General features: G+C 47.2%; 1 protein-coding gene across 1 annotated transcript in view; it reads left to right on the forward strand.

Moving 5' to 3' along the window:
- The window catches only part of LOC139404948 (kinesin-like protein KIF13A), a 201,661-nt gene that overhangs the window by 87,452 nt on the left and 92,522 nt on the right, over window positions 1–21,687 (forward strand). The window contains exons 8-13 of the mRNA XM_071147495.1: window positions 2,452–2,586; window positions 2,788–2,900; window positions 11,683–11,797; window positions 13,604–13,816; window positions 16,456–16,566; window positions 16,699–16,833. Of these exons, the coding sequence (XP_071003596.1) occupies window positions 2,452–2,586; window positions 2,788–2,900; window positions 11,683–11,797; window positions 13,604–13,816; window positions 16,456–16,566; window positions 16,699–16,833 (822 nt within the window). The remainder of the gene's footprint in view (window positions 1–2,451; window positions 2,587–2,787; window positions 2,901–11,682; window positions 11,798–13,603; window positions 13,817–16,455; window positions 16,567–16,698; window positions 16,834–21,687) is intronic.

Consider the following 21,687-nt stretch of genomic DNA (forward strand, 5'->3'; position numbering starts at 1 on the left):
ACCATAGAGAACTGTGTATTACCATAGAGAACTGTGTATTACCATAGAGAACTGTGTATTATCATAGAGAACTGTGTATTACCATAGAGAACGGCCCATTACCATAGAGAACGGTGTATTACCATAGAGAATGGTCCATTACCATAGAGAACTGTGTATTACTATAGAGAACTGTGTATTACCATAGAGAACGGTGTATTACCATAGAGAACGGCTCATTACCATAGAGAACTTTGTATTACCATAGAGAACTGGGTATTACCAGAGAGAACTGTGTATTACCAGAGAGAACTGTGTATTACCATAGAGAACGGCTCATTACCATAGAGAACTGTGTATTACCATAGAGAACTGTGTATTACCATAGAGAACTGTGTATTACCATAGAGAACTGTGTATTACCATAGAGAACTGGGTATTACCAGAGAGAACTGTGTATTACCAGAGAGAACTGTGTATTACCATAGAGAACGGCTCATTACCATAGAGAACTGTGTATTACCATAGAGAACTGGGTATTACCAGAGAGAACTGTGTATTACCAGAGAGAACTGTGTATAACCATAGAGAACTGTGTATTACCATAGAGAACTGTGTATTACCATAGAGAACGGCTCATTACCATAGAGAACTGTGTATTACCATAGAGAACGGCTCATTACCATAGAGAACGTACCATTACCATAGAGAACTGTGTATTACTATAGAGAACTGTGTATTACCATAGAGAACTGTGTATTACCATAGAGAACGGCCCATTACCATAGAGAACTGTGTATTACTATAGAGAACTGTGTATTACCATAGAGAACTGTGTATTACCATAGAGAACGGTCCATTACCATAGAGAACTGTGTATTACCATAGAGAACTGTGTATTACCGTAGAGAACTGTGTATTACCATAGAGAACTATGTGTTACTATAGAGAACTGTGTATTACCATAGAGAACTGTGTATTACCATAGAGAACGGTCCATTACCATAGAGAACTGTGTATTACCATAGTCCCCTCCATCCATAGTCCCCTCCATCCATAGTCCCCTCAATCCATAGTCCCTCCATCCATAGTCCCCTCCATCCATTTTCCCTCCATCTATAGCCCCCTCCATCCATAGTCCCCCTCCATCCATTTTCCCTCCATCTATAGTCCTTCCATCCATAGTCCCTTCATCCATAGTCCCCTCCATCCATAGTCCCTCCACCCATAGTCCCTCCATCCATAGTCTCTCCATCCCATAGCCCCCTCCATCCATAGTCCCCTCCATCCATTTTCCCTCCATCTATAGTCCTTCCATCCATAGTCCCTCCATCCTTAGTCCCCTCCATCCTTAGTCCCCTCCATCCATAGTCCCCTCCATCCATAGCCCCCTCCATCCATAGCCTCCTCCATCCATAGCCCCCTCCATCCATAGTCCCTCCATCCATAGTCCCCTCCATCCATAGTCCCCTCCATCCATAGCCCCCTCCATCCATAGTCCCTCCATCCATAGTCCCCTCCATCCATAGTCCCTCCATCCATAGCCCCCTCCATCCATAGTCCCCTCCATCCATAGCCCCCTCCATCCATAGTCCCTCCATCCATAGTCCCCTCCATCCATAGCCCCCTCCATCCATAGTCTCCTCCATCCATAGTCCCCTCCATCCATAGTCCCTCCATCCATAGTCCCCTCCATCCATAGTCCCTCCATCCATAGTCCCCTCCATCCATAGTCTCCTCCATCCATAGTCCCCTCCATCCATAGTCTCTCCATCCATAGTCCCCTCCATCCATAGCCCCCTCCATCCATAGCCCCCTCCATCCATAGTCCCTCCATCCATAGTCCCTCCATCCATAGTCCCTCCATCTATAGTCCCTCCATCCATAGTCTCTCCATCCATAGTCCCCTCCATCCATAGCCCCCTCCATCCATAGTCCCTCCATCCATAGTCCCTCCATCCATAGTCCCCTCCATCCATAGTCCCTCCATCCATAGTCCCCTCCATCCATAGTCCCTCCATCCATAGCCCCCTCCATCCATAGTCCCTCCATCCATAGTCCCTCCATCCATAGTCCCAGTTGAATGATCAGATGATGGCACTGAGCCACACGCTGATACGTCCTGAATGGGTTGTTATAGAGACTGCCTGTTTAAAACTATGCTCTCTGAGAGGTGGACAGTACACAGACATCATTCTCTCTCTCCCTCTCCCCCTCCCTCTCCCCCTCCCTCTCTCTCTCCCCCTCTCTCTCTCCCCCTCTCTCCCCTCTCCCTCCCCCCTCCCCCTCTCTCCCCTCTCTCTCTCCCTCTCCCCCCTCTCTCTCCCCCTCCCCCTCTCCCTCCCCCTCTCTCTCCCTCCCCTCTCCCCCCTCTCTCTCTCTCTCTCTCTCTCTCCCTCTCCCCCTCTCCCTCTCTCCCCCCTCTCTCTCTCCCCCCTCTCCCTCTCCCCCCCTCCCTCTCTCTCTCTGTAGGACATTGAGGTGTTGATGTCGGAGGGGAATAAGTCGAGGACGGTAGCAGCCACCAATATGAATGAGGAGAGCAGTCGTTCCCACGCCGTTTTCAGCATCATCGTCACACAGACACTCTACGACCTGAAGTCTGGGGTCAGTGTCAGGGCTCACACACACACACACACACACTCTCTCACACACACACACACACACACACACTCCACCACCACCATTTCATCCTTCAGAACTCACACCACCATTTTATTTAAAAGACAAGGATTCTCTTAATGACCTGTTGTTAGACAATACACAGTAATGTATTTTAACAACAGACAGTTGTGTGTGTGTGTGTAGAACTCAGGGGAGAAGGTGAGCAAGATGAGCCTGGTGGATCTGGCTGGTAGTGAGCGTGTATCTAAAACTGGAGCTGCAGGGGAGAGGCTGAAGGAGGGCAGCAACATCAACAGGTAAGTCCCCTCCCATTAACATCCAATACCTCTACTGTTTAGATGTCCCCTCTCGTTAACATCTAATACCTCTACTGTTAGATGTCTCTTCCCGTTAACATCCAACACCTCTACTGTTAACATCCAATATCTCTACTGTTAACATCCTATACCTCTACTGTTAACATCCAATACCTCTACTGTTTAGATGTCTCCTCCCGTTAACATCCAATACCTCTGCTGTTTAGATGTCTCCTCCCGTTAACATCCAATACCTCTACTGTTAACATCCAATACCTCTACTGTTAACATCCAATACCTCTACTGTTAACATCCAATACCGCTACTGTTTAGATGTCTCCTCCCGTTAACATCCAATACCTCTACTGTTTAGATGTCCCCTCCTGTTAACATCCAATACCTCTACTGTTAACATCCAACACCTCTACTGTTTAGATGTCTCCTCCCGTTAACATCCATTACCTCTACTGTTTAGATGTCTCCTCCCGTTAACATCCAACACCTCTACTGTTTAGATGTCCCCTCCCGTTAACATCCAACACCTCTACTGTTAACATCCAATACCTCTACTGTTTAGAAGTCTCCTCCCGTTAACATCCAATACCTCTACTGTTAACATCCAATACCTCTACTGTTTAGATGTCTCCTCCCGTTAACATCCAATACCTCTACTGTTAACATCCAATACCTCTACTGTTTAGATGTCTCCTCCCGTTAACATCCAATACCTCTACTGTTTAGATGTCTCCTCCCGTTAACATCCAACACCTCTACTGTTAACATCCAATACCTCTACTGTTAACATCCAATACCTCTACTGTTAACATCCAATACCTCTACTGTTTAGATGTCTCCTCCCGTTAACATCCAATACCTCTACTGTTAACATCCAATACCTCTACTGTTTAGATGTCTCCTCCCGTTAACATCCAATACCTCTACTGTTTAGATGTCTCCTCCCGTTAACATCCAATACCTCTACTGTTAACATCCAATACCTCTACTGTTAACATCCAATACCTCTACTGTTAACATCCAATACCTCTACTGTTAACATCCAAACACCTCTACTGTTTAGATGTCTCCTCCCGTTAACATCCAATACCTCTACTGTTTAGATGTCTCCTCCCGTTAACATCCAATATCTCTACTGTTTAGATGTCTCCTCTCGTTAACATCCAACACCTCTACTGTTTAGATGTCTCCTCCCGTTAACATCCAACACCTCTACTGTTTAGATGTCTCCTCCCGTTAACATCCAATACCTCTACTGTTTAGATGTCTCCTCCCGTTAACATCCAATACCTCTACTGTTTAGATGTCCCCTCCTGTTAACATCCAATACCTCTACTGTTAACATCCAATACCTCTACTGTTTAGATGTCTCCTCCCGTTAACATCCAATACCTCTACTGTTTAGATGTCTCCTCCCGTTAACATCCAACACCTCTACTGTTTAGATGTCCCCTCCCGTTAACATCCAACACCTCTACTGTTAACATCCAATACCTCTACTGTTTAGATGTCTCCTCCCGTTAACATCCAATACCTCTACTGTTAACATCCAATACCTCTACTGTTTAGATGTCTCCTCCCGTTAACATCCAATACCTCTACTGTTAACATCCAATACTTCTACTGTTTAGATGTCTCCTCCCGTTAACATCCAATACCTCTACTGTTAACATCCAATACCTCTACTGTTTAGATGTCCCCTCCCGTTAACATCCAATACCTCTACTGTTAACATCCAAACACCTCTACTGTTTAGATGTCTCCTCCCGTTAACATCCAATACCTCTACTGTTTAGATGTCTCCTCCCGTTAACATCCAATATCTCTACTGTTTAGATGTCTCCTCTCGTTAACATCCAACACCTCTACTGTTTAGATGTCTCCTCCCGTTAACATCCAACACCTCTACTGTTTAGATGTCTCCTCCCGTTAACATCCAATACCTCTACTGTTTAGATGTCTCCTCTCGTTAACATCCAATACCTCTACTGTTAACATCCAATACCTCTACTGTTAACATCCAACACCTCTACTGTTTAGATGTCCCCTCCCGTTAACATCCAATACCTCTACTGTTAACATCCAATACCTCTACTGTTAACATCTAATACCTCTACTGTTAACATCCAATACCTCTACTGTTTAGATGTCTCCTCCCGTTAACATCCAATACCTCTACTGTTAACATCTAATACCTCTACTGTTAACATCCAACACCTATACTGTTTAGATGTCTCCTCCCGTTAACATCCAATACCTCTACTGTTTAGATGTCTCCTCCCGTTAACATCCAATACCTCTACTGTTAACATCCAATACCTCTACTGTTTAGATGTCTCCTCCCGTTAACATCCAATACCTCTACTGTTTAGATGTCTCCTCCCGTTAACATCCAACACCTCTACTGTTAACATCCAATACCTCTACTGTTAACATCCAATACCTCTACTGTTAACATCCAATACCTCTACTGTTTAGATGTCTCCTCCCGTTAACATCCAATACCTCTACTGTTAACATCCAATACCTCTACTGTTTAGATGTCTCCTCCCGTTAACATCCAATACCTCTACTGTTTAGATGTCTCCTCCCGTTAACATCCAATACCTCTACTGTTAACATCCAATACCTCTACTGTTAACATCCAATACCTCTACTGTTAACATCCAATACCTCTACTGTTAACATCCAATACCTCTACTGTTTAGATGTCTCCTCCCGTTAACATCCAATACCTCTACTGTTAACATCCAATACCTCTACTGTTAACATCCAATACCTCTACTGTTAACATCCAAACACCTCTACTGTTTAGATGTCTCCTCCCGTTAACATCCAATACCTCTACTGTTTAGATGTCTCCTCCCGTTAACATCCAATATCTCTACTGTTTAGATGTCTCCTCTCGTTAACATCCAACACCTCTACTGTTTAGATGTCTCCTCCCGTTTACATCCAACACCTCTACTGTTTAGATGTCTCCTCCCGTTAACATCCAATACCTCTACTGTTTAGATGTCTCCTCCCGTTAACATCCAATACCTCTACTGTTTAGATGTCCCCTCCTGTTAACATCCAATACCTCTACTGTTAACATCCAATACCTCTACTGTTTAGATGTCTCCTCCCGTTAACATCCAATACCTCTACTGTTTAGATGTCTCCTCCCGTTAACATCCAACACCTCTACTGTTTAGATGTCCCCTCCCGTTAACATCCAACACCTCTACTGTTAACATCCAATACCTCTACTGTTTAGATGTCTCCTCCCGTTAACATCCAATACCTCTACTGTTAACATCCAATACCTCTACTGTTTAGATGTCTCCTCCCGTTAACATCCAATACCTCTACTGTTAACATCCAATACTTCTACTGTTTAGATGTCTCCTCCCGTTAACATCCAATACCTCTACTGTTAACATCCAATACCTCTACTGTTTAGATGTCTCCTCCCGTTAACATCCAATATCTCTACTGTTTAGATGTCTCCTCTCGTTAACATCCAACACCTCTACTGTTTAGATGTCTCCTCCCGTTAACATCCAACACCTCTACTGTTTAGATGTCTCCTCCCGTTAACATCCAATACCTCTACTGTTTAGATGTCTCCTCCCGTTAACATCCAATACCTCTACTGTTAACATCCAATACCTCTACTGTTAACATCCAACACCTCTACTGTTTAGATGTCCCCTCCCGTTAACATCCAATACCTCTACTGTTTAGATGTCTCCTCCCGTTAACATCCAATACCTCTACTGTTAACATCCAATACCTCTACTGTTAACATCCAACACCTCTACTGTTTAGATGTCCCCTCCTGTTAACATCCAATACCTCTACTGTTAACATCCAATACCTCTACTGTTAACATCTAATACCTCTACTGTTAACATCCAATACCTCTACTGTTTAGATGTCTCCTCCCGTTAACATCCAATACCTCTACTGTTAACATCTAATACCTCTACTGTTAACATCCAACACCTATACTGTTTAGATGTCTCCTCCCGTTAACATCCAATACCTCTACTGTTTAGATGTCTCCTCCCGTTAACATCCAATACCTCTACTGTTAACATCCAATACCTCTACTGTTAACATCCAACACCTCTACTGTTTAGATGTCCCCTGCCGTTAACATCCAATACCTCTACTGTTAACATCCAATACCTCTACTGTTTAGATGTCTCCTCCCGTTAACATCCAATACCTCTACTGTTTAGATGTCTCCTCCCGTTAACATCCAACACCTCTACTGTTAACATCCAATACCTCTACTGTTAACATCAAATACCTCTACTGTTTAGATCTCTCCTCCCGTTAACATCCAATACCTCTACTGTTAACATCCAATACCTCTACTGTTTAGATGTCTCCTCCCGTTAACATCCAATACCTCTACTGTTTAGATGTCTCCTCCCGTTAACATCCAACACCTCTACTGTTAACATCCAATACCTCTACTGTTTAGATGTCTTCTCCCATTAACATCCAATACCTCTACTGTTTAGATGTCTCCTCCGTTAACATCCAATACCTCTACTGTTAACATCCAATACCTCTACTGTTAACATCCAATACCTCTACTGTTAACATCCAATACCTCTACTGTTAACATCCAATACCTCTACTGTTTAGATGTCTCCTCCCGTTAACATCCAATACCTCTACTGTTTAGATGTCTCCTCCCGTTAACATCCAACACCTCTACTGTTTAGATGTCCCCTCCCGTTAACATCCAATACCTCTACTGTTAACATCCAATACCTCTACTGTTTAGATGTCTCCTCCCGTTAACATCCAATACCTCTACTGTTAACATCCAATACCTCTACTGTTAACATCTAATACCTCTACTGTTAACATCCAATACCTCTACTGTTTAGATGTCTCCTCCCGTTAACATCCAATACCTCTACTGTTAACATCCAACACCTCTACTGTTTAGATGTCTCCTCCCGTTAACATCCAATACCTCTACTGTTTAGATGTCTCCTCCCGTTAACATCCAATACCTCTACTGTTAACATCCAATACCTCTACTGTTAACATCCAACACCTCTACTGTTTAGATGTCCCCTCCCGTTAACATCCAATACCTCTACTGTTAACATCCAATACCTCTACTGTTTAGATGTCTCCTCCCGTTAACATCCAATACCTCTACTGTTTAGATGTCTCCTCCCGTTAACATCCAACACCTCTACTGTTAACATCCAATATCTCTACTGTTTAGATGTCTTCTCCCATTAACATCCAATACCTCTACTGTTTAGATGTCTCCTCCGTTAACATCCAATACCTCTACTGTTAACATCCAATACCTCTACTGTTAACATCCAATACCTCTACTGTTTAGATGTCTCCTCCCGTTAACATCCAATACCTCTACTGTTAACATCCAATACCTCTACTGTTTAGATGTCTCCTCCCGTTAACATCCAATACCTCTACTGTTTAGATGTCTCCTCCCGTTAACATCCAATACCTCTACTGTTAACATCCAATACCTCTACTGTTAACATCCAATACCTCTACTGTTAACATCCAATACCTCTACTGTTTAGATGTCTCCTCCCGTTAACATCCAATACCTCTACTGTTTAGATGTCCCCTCCAGTTAACATCCAATACCTCTACTGTTAACATCCAAACACCTCTACTGTTTAGATGTCTCCTCCCGTTAACATCCAATACCTCTACTGTTTAGATGTCTCCTCCCGTTAACATCCAATATCTCTACTGTTTAGATGTCTCCTCTCGTTAACATCCAACACCTCTACTGTTTAGATGTCTCCTCCCGTTAACATCCAATACCTCTACTGTTTAGATGTCTCCTCCCGTTAACATCCAATACCTCTACTGTTAACATCCAATACCTCTACTGTTTAGATGTCTCCTCCCGTTAACATCCAATACCTCTACTGTTTAGATGTCCCCTCCTGTTAACATCCAATACCTCTACTGTTAACATCCAATACCTCTACTGTTTAGATGTCTCCTCCCGTTAACATCCAATACCTCTACTGTTGAGATGTCTCCTCCCGTTAACATCCAACACCTCTACTGTTTAGATGTCCCCTCCCGTTAACATCCAACACCTCTACTGTTAACATCCAATACCTCTACTGTTTAGATGTCTCCTCCCGTTAACATCCAATACCTCTACTGTTAACATCCAATACCTCTACTGTTTAGATGTCCCCTCCCGTTAACATCCAATACCTCTACTGTTAACATCCAAACACCTCTACTGTTTAGATGTCTCCTCCCGTTAACATCCAATACCTCTACTGTTTAGATGTCTCCTCCCGTTAACATCCAATACCTCTACTGTTAACATCCAATACCTCTACTGTTAACATCCAACACCTCTACTGTTTAGATGTCCCCTCCCGTTAACATCCAATACCTCTACTGTTAACATCCAATACCTCTACTGTTTAGATGTCTCCTCCCGTTAACATCCAATACCTCTACTGTTTAGATGTCTCCTCCCGTTAACATCCAACACCTCTACTGGTAACATCCAATATCTCTACTGTTTAGATGTCTTCTCCCATTAACATCCAATACCTCTACTGTTTAGATGTCTCCTCCGTTAACATCCAATACCTCTACTGTTAACATCCAATACCTCTACTGTTAACATCCAATACCTCTACTGTTAACATCCAATACCTCTACTGTTAACATCCAATACCTCTACTGTTAACATCCAATACCTCTACTGTTTAGATGTCTCCTCCCGTTAACATCCAATACCTCTACTGTTTAGATGTCTCCTCCCGTTAACATCCAACACCTCTACTGTTTAGATATCCCCTCCCGTTAACATCCAATACCTCTACTGTTAACATCCAATACCTCTACTGTTTAGATGTCTCCTCCCGTTAACATCCAATACCTCTACTGTTAACATCCAATACCTCTACTGTTAACATCCAATACCTCTACTGTTAACATCCAATACCTCTACTGTTTAGATGTCTCCTCCCGTTAACATCCAATACCTCTACTGTTAACATCCAACACCTCTACTGTTTAGATGTCTCCTCCCGTTAACATCCAATACCTCTACTGTTTAGATGTCTCCTCCCGTTAACATCCAATACCTCTACTGTTAACATCCAATACCTCTACTGTTAACATCCAACACCTCTACTGTTTAGATGTCCCCTCCCGTTAACATCCAATACCTCTACTGTTAACATCCAATACCTCTACTGTTTAGATGTCTCCTCCCGTTAACATCCAATACCTCTACTGTTTAGATTTCTCCTCCCGTTAACATCCAACACCTCTACTGTTAACATCCAATACCTCTACTGTTTAGATCTCTCCTCCCGTTAACATCCAATACCTCTACTGTTAACATCCAATACCTCTACTGTTTAGATGTCTCCTCCCGTTAACATCCAATACCTCTACTGTTTAGATGTCTCCTCCCGTTAACATCCAACACCTCTACTGTTAACATCCAATATCTCTACTGTTTAGATGTCTTCTCCCATTAACATCCAATACCTCTACTGTTTAGATGTCTCCTCCGTTAACATCCAATACCTCTACTGTTAACATCCAATACCTCTACTGTTAACATCCAATACCTCTACTGTTAACGTCCAATACCTCTACTGTTAACATCCAATACCTCTACTGTTAACATCCAATACCTCTACTGTTTAGATGTCTCCTCCCGTTAACATCCAATACCTCTACTGTTTAGATGTCTCCTCCCGTTAACATCCAACACCTCTACTGTTTAGATGTCCCCTCCCGTTAACATCCAATACCTCTACTGTTTAGATGTCCCCTCCCGTTAACATCCAATACCTCTACTGTTTAGATGTCTCCTCCCGTTAACATCCAACACCTCTACTGTTAACATCCAATACCTCTACTGTTTAGATGTCCCCTCCCGTTAACATCCAATACCTCTACTGTTTAGATGTCTCCTCCGTTAACATCCAATACCTCTACTGTTAACATCCAATACCTCTACTGTTAACATCCAATACCTCTACTGTTAACGTCCAATACCTCTACTGTTAACATCCAATACCTCTACTGTTTAGATGTCTCCTCCCGTTAACATCCAATACCTCTACTGTTTAGATGTCTCCTCCCGTTAACATCCAACACCTCTACTGTTTAGATGTCTCCTCCCGTTAACATCCAATACCTCTACTGTTAACATCCAATACCTCTACTGTTTAGATGTCTCCTCCCGTTAACATCCAATACCTCTACTGTTTAGATGTCTCCTCCCGTTAACATCCAACACCTCTACTGTTTAGATGTCTCCTCCCGTTAACATCCAATACCTCTACTGTTAACATCCAATACCTCTACTGTTTAGATGTCTCCTCCCGTTAACATCCAATACCTCTACTGTTAACATCCAATACCTCTACTGTTTAGATGTCTCCTCCCGTTAACATCCAATACCTCTACTGTTAACATCCAATACCTCTACTGTTTAGATGTTATGTTCAGTAAATGTAATGGATCATATGATGATAGTCACTGTAATACAGGAAGTAAACTTCTGCTGGTTTAGACATGTTTTATTGGTTGATGACACTCTGATGCAAGACATGCATGTAAGGATATATCATGGAGGAATGTTGAGTGTCTTTCTCCCTGTTCTCCCTGTGTGTGTGTGTGTGTGTGTGTGTGTGTGTGTGTGTGTGTGTGTGTGTGTGTGTGTGTGTGTGTGTGTGTGTGTGTGTGTGTGTGTGTGTGTGTGTGTGTGCAGGTCTCTTACCACACTGGGCTGTGTGATCTCTGCGCTGGCGGACCAGTCTGCAGGGAAGGGAGGGAAGAATAAGTTTGTTCCTTACAGAGACTCTGTCCTCACCTGGCTTCTCAAGGTCTGTACTAACACACCTCCTATCACTCTGGTCCTCGCTGTACTGTCTATTGACAAGGGTACTAACACACCTCCTGTCACTCTGGTCCTAGCTGTACTGTCTATTGATCAGGGTACTAACACACCTCCTGTCACTCTGGTCCTAGCTGTACTGTCTATTGATCAGGGTACTAACACACCTCCTATCACTCTGGTCCTAGCTGTACTGTCTATTGATCAGGGTACTAACACACCTCCTGTCACTCTGGTCCTCGCTGTACTGTCTATTGATCAGGGTACTAACCTCCTATCACTCTGATCCTCGCTGTACTGTCTATTGATCAGGGTACTACTAACACACCTCCTATCACTCTGGTCCTCGCTGTACTGTCTATTGATCAGGGTACTAACACACCTCCTATCACTCTGGTCCTAGCTGTACTGTCTATTGATCAGGGTACTAACACACCTCCTATCACTCTGGTCCTAGCTGTACTGTCTATTGATCAGGGTACTAACACACCTCCTATCACTCTGGTCCTCACCTGGCTTCTCAAGGTCTGTACTAACACCCCTCCTATCACTCTGGTCCTCGCTGTACTGTCTATTGACAAGGGTACTAACACACCTCCTGTCACTCTGGTCCTAGCTGTACTGTCTATTGATCAGGGTACTAACACACCTCCTATCACTCCGGTCCTAGCTGTACTGTCTATTGACAAGGGTAGTAACACAACTTCTATCACTCTGGTCCTAGCTGTACTGTCTATTGACAAGGGTAGTAACACACCTCCTGTCACTCTGGTCCTAGCTGTACTGTCTATTGACAAGGGTAGTAACACACCTCCTGTCACTCTGGTCCTAGCTGTACTGTCTATTGACAAGGGTAGTAACACACCTCCTGTCACTCTGGTCCTAGCTGTACTGTCTATTGATCAGGGTACTAACACTCCTCCTATCACTCTGGTCCTCGCTGTACTGTCTATTGATCAGGGTACTAACACACCTCCTATCACTCTGGTCCTCGCTGTACTGTCTATTGATCAGGGTACTAACCTCCTATCACTCTGGTCCTAGCTGTACTGTCTATTGATCAGGGTACTAACACACCCCTCCTGTCACTCTGGTCCTAGCTGTACTGTCTATTGATCAGGGTACTAACACACCTCCTGTCACTCTGGTCCTAGCTGTACTGTCTATTGATCAGGGTACTAACACACCTCCTGTCACTCTGGTCCTAGCTGTACTGTCTATTGATCAGGGTACTAACCTCCTATCACTCTGGTCCTCGCTGTACTGTTTATTGATCAGGGTACTAACCTCCTGTCACTCTGGTCCTCGCTGTACTGTCTATTGACAAGGGTAGTAACACACCTTCTATCACTCTGGTCCTCGCTGTACTGTCTATTGATCAGGGTACTAACACTCCTCCTATCACTCTGGTCCTAGCTGTACTGTCTATTGACAAGGGTAGTAACACACCTTCTATCACTCTGGTCCTAGCTGTACTGTCTATTGATCAGGGTACTAACCTCCTGTCACTCTGGTCCTAGCTGTACTGTCTATTGATCAGGGTACTAACACACCTCCTGTCACTCTGGTCCTCGCTGTACTGTCTATTGATTATTGGCCTGTTGATTATTGGTCGGTGTGTATGTAGTAATGTAAGGAATATCAATAACAGTTCTTTCATATTCTCTTTCCACTGCTGTTACAGAAACAACTGCTGTACTAGCTCGTACCGTTCACATTCACCAACACTGAAGTCTACATTATAACTGTCTATCAATTCAACTGTTTGTTCCTATCCCTCCCTCGGTGTTGCCAGGACAACCTGGGTGGCAACAGTAAGACGTGTATGATCGCCACGGTGAGCCCAGCAGCTGATAACTACGAGGAGACGTTGTCCACGCTGCGTTACGCAGACCGCGCCAAGAGGATCGTCAACCACGCCGTCGTCAATGAAGACCCCAACGCACGCATCATCAGAGAGCTCCGGGAGGAAGTGGAGAAACTCAGAGTACAGCTCTCTCAGGCTGAGGTAGGAGACACACACAGAGGCACACACACACACACCACACACACACACACACGTCCTGGCTGGTCCGTCCTAACTGGTCCTTTTTGACTGTTCCGTCCTGACTGGTCCGTCCTGGCTGGTCCGTCCTGGCTAGTACGTCCTGACTGGTCCGTTTTGACTGTTCCGTCCTGGCTGGTCCGTCCTGGCTGGTCCGTTTTGACTGTTCCGTCCTGGCTGGTCTGTCCTGGCTGGTCCGTCCTGGCTGGTCCGTCCTGGCTGGTCCGTTTTGTCTGGTCCGTCCTGGCTGGTCCGTTCTGACTGGTCCGTCCTGGCTGGTCCGTTTTGTCTGGTCTGTTTTGTCTGGTCCGTCCTGACTGGTCCGTCCTGACTGGTCCGTCCTGACTGGTCCGTCCTCACTGGTCCGTCCTGACTGGTCCGTCCTGACTAGTCCGTCCTGACTGGTCCGTCCTGGCTGGTCCGTCCTGGCTAGTACGTCCTGACTGGTCCGTTTTGACTGTTCCGTCCTGGCTGGTCCGTCCTGGCTGGTCCGTTTTGACTGTTCCGTCCTGGCTGGTCTGTCCTGGCTGGTCCGTCCTGGCTGGTCCGTCCTGGCTGGTCCGTTTTGTCTGGTCCGTCCTGGCTGGTCCGTTCTGACTGGTCCGTCCTGGCTGGTCCGTTTTGTCTGGTCTGTTTTGTCTGGTCCGTCCTGACTGGTCCGTCCTGACTGGTCCGTCCTGACTGATCCGTCCGGGCTGGTCCGTCCTGACTGGTCCGTCCTAACTGGTCCGTCCTGGCTGGTCCGTCCTGACTGGTCCGTCCTGACTGGTCCGTTTTGACTGTTCCGTCCTGGCTGGTCCGTCCTGGCTGGTCCGTCCTGGCTGGTCCGTCCTGGCTGGTCCGTCCCGGCTGGTCCGTCCTTGCTGGTCCGTCCTGACTGGTCCGTCCTGGTTGGTCCGTCCTGGTCCGTTTTGTCTGGTCTGTCCTGACTGGTCCGTTTTGTCTGGTCCGTCCTGACTGGTCCGTCCTGGCTGGTCCGTCCGGGCTGGTCTGTCCTGGCTGGTCCGTCCTGACTGGTCCGTCCTGGCTGGTCCGTTTTGTCTGGTCTGTCCTGACTGGTCCGTTTTGTCTGGTCCGTCCTGACTGGTCCGTCCTGACTGGTCCGTCCTGGCTGGTCCGTCCGGGCTGGTCCGTCCGGGCTGGTCTGTCCTGGCTGGTCCGTCCGGGCTGGTCCGTCCGTGCTGGTCCGTTCTGACTGGTCCGTTTTGTCTGGTCCGTCCTGGCTGGTCCGTCCTGGTTGGTCCGTCCTGGTTGGTCCGTCCTGGTTGGTCCGTCCTGACTGGTCCGTCCTGGCTGGTCCGTCCTGGCTGGTCCGTCCTGACTCGTCCGTCCTGACTGGTCCGTCCTGGCTGGTCCGTCCTGTCTGGTCCGTCCGGGCTGGTCCGTTTTGACTGTTCCGTCCTGGCTGGTCCGTCCTGGCTGGTCCGTTTTGTCTGGTCCGTCCTGGCTGGTCCGTCCTGGCTGGTCCGTCCTGACTGGTCCGTCCTGGCTGGTCCGTTTTGACTGTTCCGTCCTGGCTAGTCCGTCCTGTCTGGTCCTTCCTGGCTTGTCCGTTTTGTCTGGTCCGTCCTGACTGGTCCGTTTTGTCTGGTCCGTCCTGGCTGGTCCGTCCTGGCTGGTCCGTCCTGGCTGGTCCGTCCTGTCTGGTCCGTCCTGACTGGTCCGTCCTGGCTGGTCCGTTTTGACTGTTCCGTCCTGGCTGGTCCGTCCTGGCTAGTCCGTCCTGGCTGGTCCGATCTGACTGGTCCGTCCTGACTGGTCTGTCCTGGCTGGTCCGTCCGGGCTGGTCCGTTCGTGCTGGTCCGTTCTGACTGGTCCGTTGTGTCTGGTCCGTCCTGGCTGGTCCGTCCTGGCTGGTCCGTCCTGGCTGGTCCGTCCTGGCTGGTCCGTCCTGACTGGTCCGTCCTGGCTGGTCCGTCCTGGCTGGTCCGTCCTGACTCGTCCGTCCTGACTGGTCCGTCCTGGCTGGTCCGTCCTGTCTGGTCCGTCCGGGCTGGTCCGTCCTGACTGGTCCGTCCTGACTGGTCCGTCCGGGCTGGTCCGTTTTGACTGTTCCGTCCTGGCTGGTCCGTCCTGGCTGGTCCGTTTTGTCTGGTCCGTCCTGGCTGGTCCGTCCTGGCTGGTCCGTCCTGACTGGTCCGTCCTGGCTGGTCTGTTTTGACTGTTCCGTCCTGGCTAGTCCGTCCTGTCTGGTCCTTCCTGGCTTGTCCGTTTTGTCTGGTCCGTCCTGACTGGTCCGTTTTGTCTGGTCCGTCCTGGCTGGTCCGTCCTGGCTGGTCCGTCCTGTCTGGTCCGTCCTGACTGGTCCGTCCTGGCTGGTCCGTTTTGACTGTTCCGTCCTGGCTGGTCCGTCCTGGCTAGTCCGTCCTGGCTGGTCCGATCTGACTGGTCCGTCCTGACTGGTCCGTCCTGGCTGGTCCGTTTTGACTGTTCCGTCCTGGCTGGTCCGTCCTGGCTGGTCCGTTTTGACTGTTCCGTCCTGGCTGGTCCGTCCTGTCTAGTCCGTCCTGGCTGGTCCGTTTTGACTGTTCCGTCCTGGCTAGTCCGTCCTGCCTGGTCCGTCCTGACTGGTCCGTGTGTGTCTCTGTGTATCTATGTTCCAGTCTCTTAAGGCTCCAGAGCTGAAGGAGAGGCTTCAGGAGTCAGAGAAGCTGATCCAGGAGATGACCGTTACCTGGGAGCAGAAACTACGCAACACAGAGGAGATTGCTACGGTAACCTACACACTCACTCACATTCATTTAGCACATTCATATCACATGGAAGCTTCTGCATTCGGACTAAACCGTTGGTAGTAAATGTAAAATGAAGGTAAAATGATTTGTATGTTTGTTGTATTTCCACAGGAGCGTCAGCAGCAGTTAGAGAGTATGGGGATCTCCCTGGAGACGTCTGGGATCAAAGTTGGAGATGACAAGTGCTTCCTGGTCAACCTGAACGCAGACCCCGCCCTCAATGAGCTGCTGGTCTACTACCTAAAGGTACACAACCACAACAGCAACCCCAACCACAACACCAACCACAACACCAACCACAACACCAACCACAATCCCAACCACAACACCAACCACAATCACAACCACAACACCAACCACAACACCAACCACAACACCAACCACAATCACAACACCAACCACAATCACAACACCAACCACAATCACAACACCAACCACAACACCAACCACAACACCAACCACAACCACAACACCAACCACAACACCAACCACAACACCAACTATAAGCACAACCACAACACCAACCACAACACCGACCACAACTACAACCACAACACCAACCACAACTACAACACCAACCACAACACCGACCACAGCTACAACCACAGCTACAAACCACAACACCGACCACAACTACAACACCAACCACAACCACAACACCGACCACAGCTACAACCACAGCTACAACACCAACCACAACCACAACACCGACTACAGCTACAACCACAACTACAACACCAACCACAACACCGACCACAACACCGACCACAACACCAACACCGACCACAACACCAACCACAACTACAACCACAACACCAACCACAACTACAACACCAACCACAACTACAACCACAACACCAACCACAACTACAACGCCAACCACAACACCAACCACAACTACAACCACAACACCAACCACAACTACAACGCCAACCACAACACCTACCACCGACCACAACACCAACACCGACCACAACACCAGTACAGTAGACAGTACAGTAGGATGATGCTAGCCTGTAGTCTGTGTAGTAGACAGTGCAGTAGGATGATGCCAGCCTGTAGTCTATGTAGTAAACATTACAGTAGGATGATGCTAGCCTGTAGTCTGTGTAGTAGACAGTACAGTAGGATGATGCTAGCCTGTCGTCTGTGTAGTAGACATTACAGTAGGATGATGCTAGCCTGTAGTCTGTGTAGTAGACAGTACAGTAGGATGATGCTAGCCTGTAGTCTGTGTAGTAGACATTACAGTAGGATGATGCTAGCCTGTAGTCTGTGTAGTAGACATTACAGTAGGATGATGCTAGCCTGTAGTCTGTGTAGTAGACAGTACAGTAGGATGATGCTAGCCTGTAGTCTGTGTAGTAGACATTACAGTAGGATGATGCTAGCCTGTAGTCTGTGTAGTTTTATAGCTTGCAGTTGATTCCCCTTTAATCAGCACCTCTACACTAAATCATTTTTTTGGGGGTGCGCCAGCTCGCTGCCATAGAATGTTGAAGTGTCATGTAAATGCATCATAATGCAGGAACTCTCTAACTACCGGGCTCTGGTTCACACTGCAATAGGATGACGCTATGAGAACACAGGAAAGGAAAGGGAGTGGACACATAGTCACAGCGCAGACAGACAACTGGCTCAGTGGCTGAGAGGAACAGACTGAGGCTGAGGCTGAGTCCCAAACAGAGCCCTATGTACTTACTATACTGTATAGGGGGAGAGAGACAGAGCAGAGAGGCAGTGAGAGAGAGTAGAGGGGCAGGGTGAGAGAGAGACAGAGAGCAGAGGGGCAGAGAGAGAGAGAGACAAAGGGCAGAGAGAGAGAGCAGAGGGGCAGGGAGAGAGAGAGACAGAGAGCAGAGGGGCAGGGAGAGAGAGCAGAGGGGCAGGGAGAGAGAGGGAGACAGAGAGCAGAGGGGCAGGGAGAGAGTGAGAGACAGTGAGCAGAGGGGCAGGGAGAGAGAGAGAGACAGAGAGCAGAGTGGCAGGGAGAGAGAGAGACAAAGGGCAGAGAGAGAGAGCAGAGGGGCTGGGAGAGAGAGAGAGACAGAGAGCAGAGGGGCAGGGAGAGAGAGAGACAGAGAGCAGAGGGGCAGTGAGAGAGAGCAGAGGGGCAGGGAGAGAGAGGGAGACAGAGAGCAGAGGGGCAGGGAGAGAGTGAGAGACAGAGAGCAGAGGGGCAGGGAGAGAGAGAGAGACAGAGAGCAGAGGGGCAGGGAGAGAGAGAGAGCAGAGGGGCAGGGAGAGAGAGGGAGACAGAGAGCAGAGGGGCAGGGAGAGAGTGAGAGACAGAGAGCAGAGGGGCAGGGAGAGAGAGAGAGACAGAGAGCAGAGGGGCAGGGAGAGAGAGACAGAGAGCAGAGGGGCAGGGAGAGAGAGGGAGACAGAGAGCAGAGGGGCAGGGAGAGAGTGAGAGACAGAGAGCAGAGGGGCAGGGAGAGAGAGAGAGACAGAGAGCAGAGGGGCAGGGAGAGAGAGAGACAGAGAGCAGAGGGGCAGGGAGAGAGAGGGAGACAGAGAGCAGAGGGGCAGGGAGAGAGAGAGAGCAGAGGGACAGGGAGAGAGAGAGAGAGAGCAGAGGGGCAGGGAGAGAGAGAGAGAGAGCAGAGGGGCAGGGAGAGAGAGAGAGAGAGAGCAGAGGGGCAGGGAGAGAGAGAGAGAGAGAACAGAGGGGCAGGGAGAGAGAGAGCAGAGGGACAGGGAGAGAGAGGGAGAGAGTAGAGTAGAGCAGAGCCTCCTTCATGCCTACAGAACAACAGGTCTGTGTCTGAGCCCCGGCCTGGACAGCTAGCCTGCCCTGCATACCAGTGTGGAATGACACCCACACACACACAATGGAATGAACAAGGGACTGACTTACTGGGGTTGTTAAGTAGCTGATACAGCTGCAGGAGTGAAGGAGTGTCGGACATCCTCTGGAAGTGGCATGTTTGTTTAACTACACCCACTCTGTGATGAGAGAGGGAAAGACAAGGGGGAGAGAGAGAGAGAGAGAGAAGGGGGAGAGAGAGATAGAGAGAGAAAGAGAGAGAGAGAGAGAGAGAGAGAGAGAGAGAGAGAGAGAGAGAGAGAGGGAGAGAGAGAGAGAGAGAGAGAGAGAGATAGAGAGAGAGAGATAGAGAGAAGGGGGAGAGAGAGAGAGAGATAGAAGGGGGAGAGAGAGAGATAGAAGGGGGGAGAGAGAGAGAGAGAGAAGGGGGAGAGAGAGATAGAAGGGGGAGAGAGAAAGATAGAAGGGGGAGAGAGAGAGAGAGAGATAGAAGGGGGAGAGATAGAGATAGAAGGGGGAGAGAGAGAGATAGAAGGGGGAGAGAGATAGATAGAAGGGAGAGAGAGAGAGATAGAAGGGGGAGAGAGAGAGAAAGAGAGAGATAGAAGGGGGAGAGAGAGAGATAGAAGGGGGAGAGAGAGAGATAGAAGGGGAGAGAGAGATAGAAGGGGAGAGAGAGATAGAAGGGGGAGAGAGAGATAGAAGGGGGAGAGAGAGATAGAAGGGGAGAGAGAGATAGAAGGGGGAGAGAGAGATAGAAGGGGAGAGAGAGATAGAAGGGGGAGAGAGAGAGATAGAAGGGGGAGAGAGAGAGATAGAAGGGGGAGATAGATAGAAGGGGAGAGAGAGATAGAAGGGGGAGAGAGAGATATAGAAGGAGAGAGAGAGAAATAGAGAGAGAAGGAGGAGAGAGAGAGAGAGATAGAAGGGGGAGAGAGAGAAATAGAGAGAAGGGGGAGAGAGAGAGAAATAGAGAGAGAAGGTGGAGAGAGAGAGAAATAGAAAGAGAAGGAGGAGAGGGAGAGAGTTAGAGTGGACAGCAATCAGCTTTTTTTTTTTTTTTTTTTTTCCACTAAGTGACTGTTCTTGTGTAGTTTCTCGTCCCCATTGATGAAAGGAGAAAGGTGTTGTAGCAGATTAAAATGGCCTCATGATATCAGTGGGGAAGTAATGATATCACCAGTCATATACGTGGTACATATCTGAGTCTGTGTGTCTGTGGAGAAGTAATGATATCACCAGTTATATAAGTGGTACATATCTGAGTCTGTGGGGAAGTAATGATATCACCAGTCATATACGTGGTACATATCTGAGTCTGTGGGGAAGTAATGATATCACCAGTTATATAAGTGGTACATATCTGAGTCTGTGTGTCTGTGGGGAAGTAATGATATCACCAGTTATATAAGTGGTACATATCTGAGTCTGTGTGTCTGTGGGGAAGTAATGATATCACCAGTTATATACGTGGTACATATCTGAGTCTGTGGGGAAGTAATGATATCACCAGTTATATACGTGGTACATATCTGAGTCTGTGGGGAAGTAATGATATCACCAGTTATATAAGTGGTACATATCTGAGTCTGTGGGGAAGTAATGATATCACCAGTTATATAAGTGGCACATATCTGAGTCTGTGGGGAAGTAATGATATCACCAGTTATATAAGTGCCACATATCTGAGTCTGTGGGGAAGTAATGATATCACCAGGTATATAAGTGGTACATATCTGTGTCTGTGGGGAAGTAATGATATCACCAGGTATATAAGTGGTACATATCTGAGTCTGTGTCAGTGTGGAAGTAATGATATCACCAGTTATATAAGTGGTACATATCTGTGTCTGTGGGGAAGTAATGATATCACCAGGTATATAAGTGGTACATATCTGAGTCTGTGTCAGTGTGGAAGTAATGATATCACCAGTTATATATGTGGTACATATCTGAGTCTGTGGGGAAGTAATGATATCACCAGTTATATAAGTGGTACATATCTGAGTCTGTGGGGAAGTAATGATATCACCAGGTATATAAGTGGTACATATCTGCGTCTGTGTCAGTGTGGAAGTAATGATATCACCAGTTATATAAGTGGTACATATCTGAGTCTGTGTGTCAGTGTGGAAGTAATGATATCACCAGTTATATACGTGGTACATATCTGAGTCTGTGGGGAAGTAATGATATCACCAGTTATATAAGTGGTACATATCTGAGTCTGTGGGGAAGTAATGATATCACCAGGTATATAAGTGGTACATATCTGAGTCTGTGTCAGTGTGGAAGTAATGATATCACCAGTTATATAAGTGGTACATATC

The sequence above is a fragment of the Oncorhynchus clarkii genome, unplaced genomic scaffold, assembly GCF_045791955.1.
Source record: "Oncorhynchus clarkii lewisi isolate Uvic-CL-2024 unplaced genomic scaffold, UVic_Ocla_1.0 unplaced_contig_10532_pilon_pilon, whole genome shotgun sequence".
NCBI lineage: Eukaryota > Metazoa > Chordata > Actinopteri > Salmoniformes > Salmonidae > Oncorhynchus > Oncorhynchus clarkii.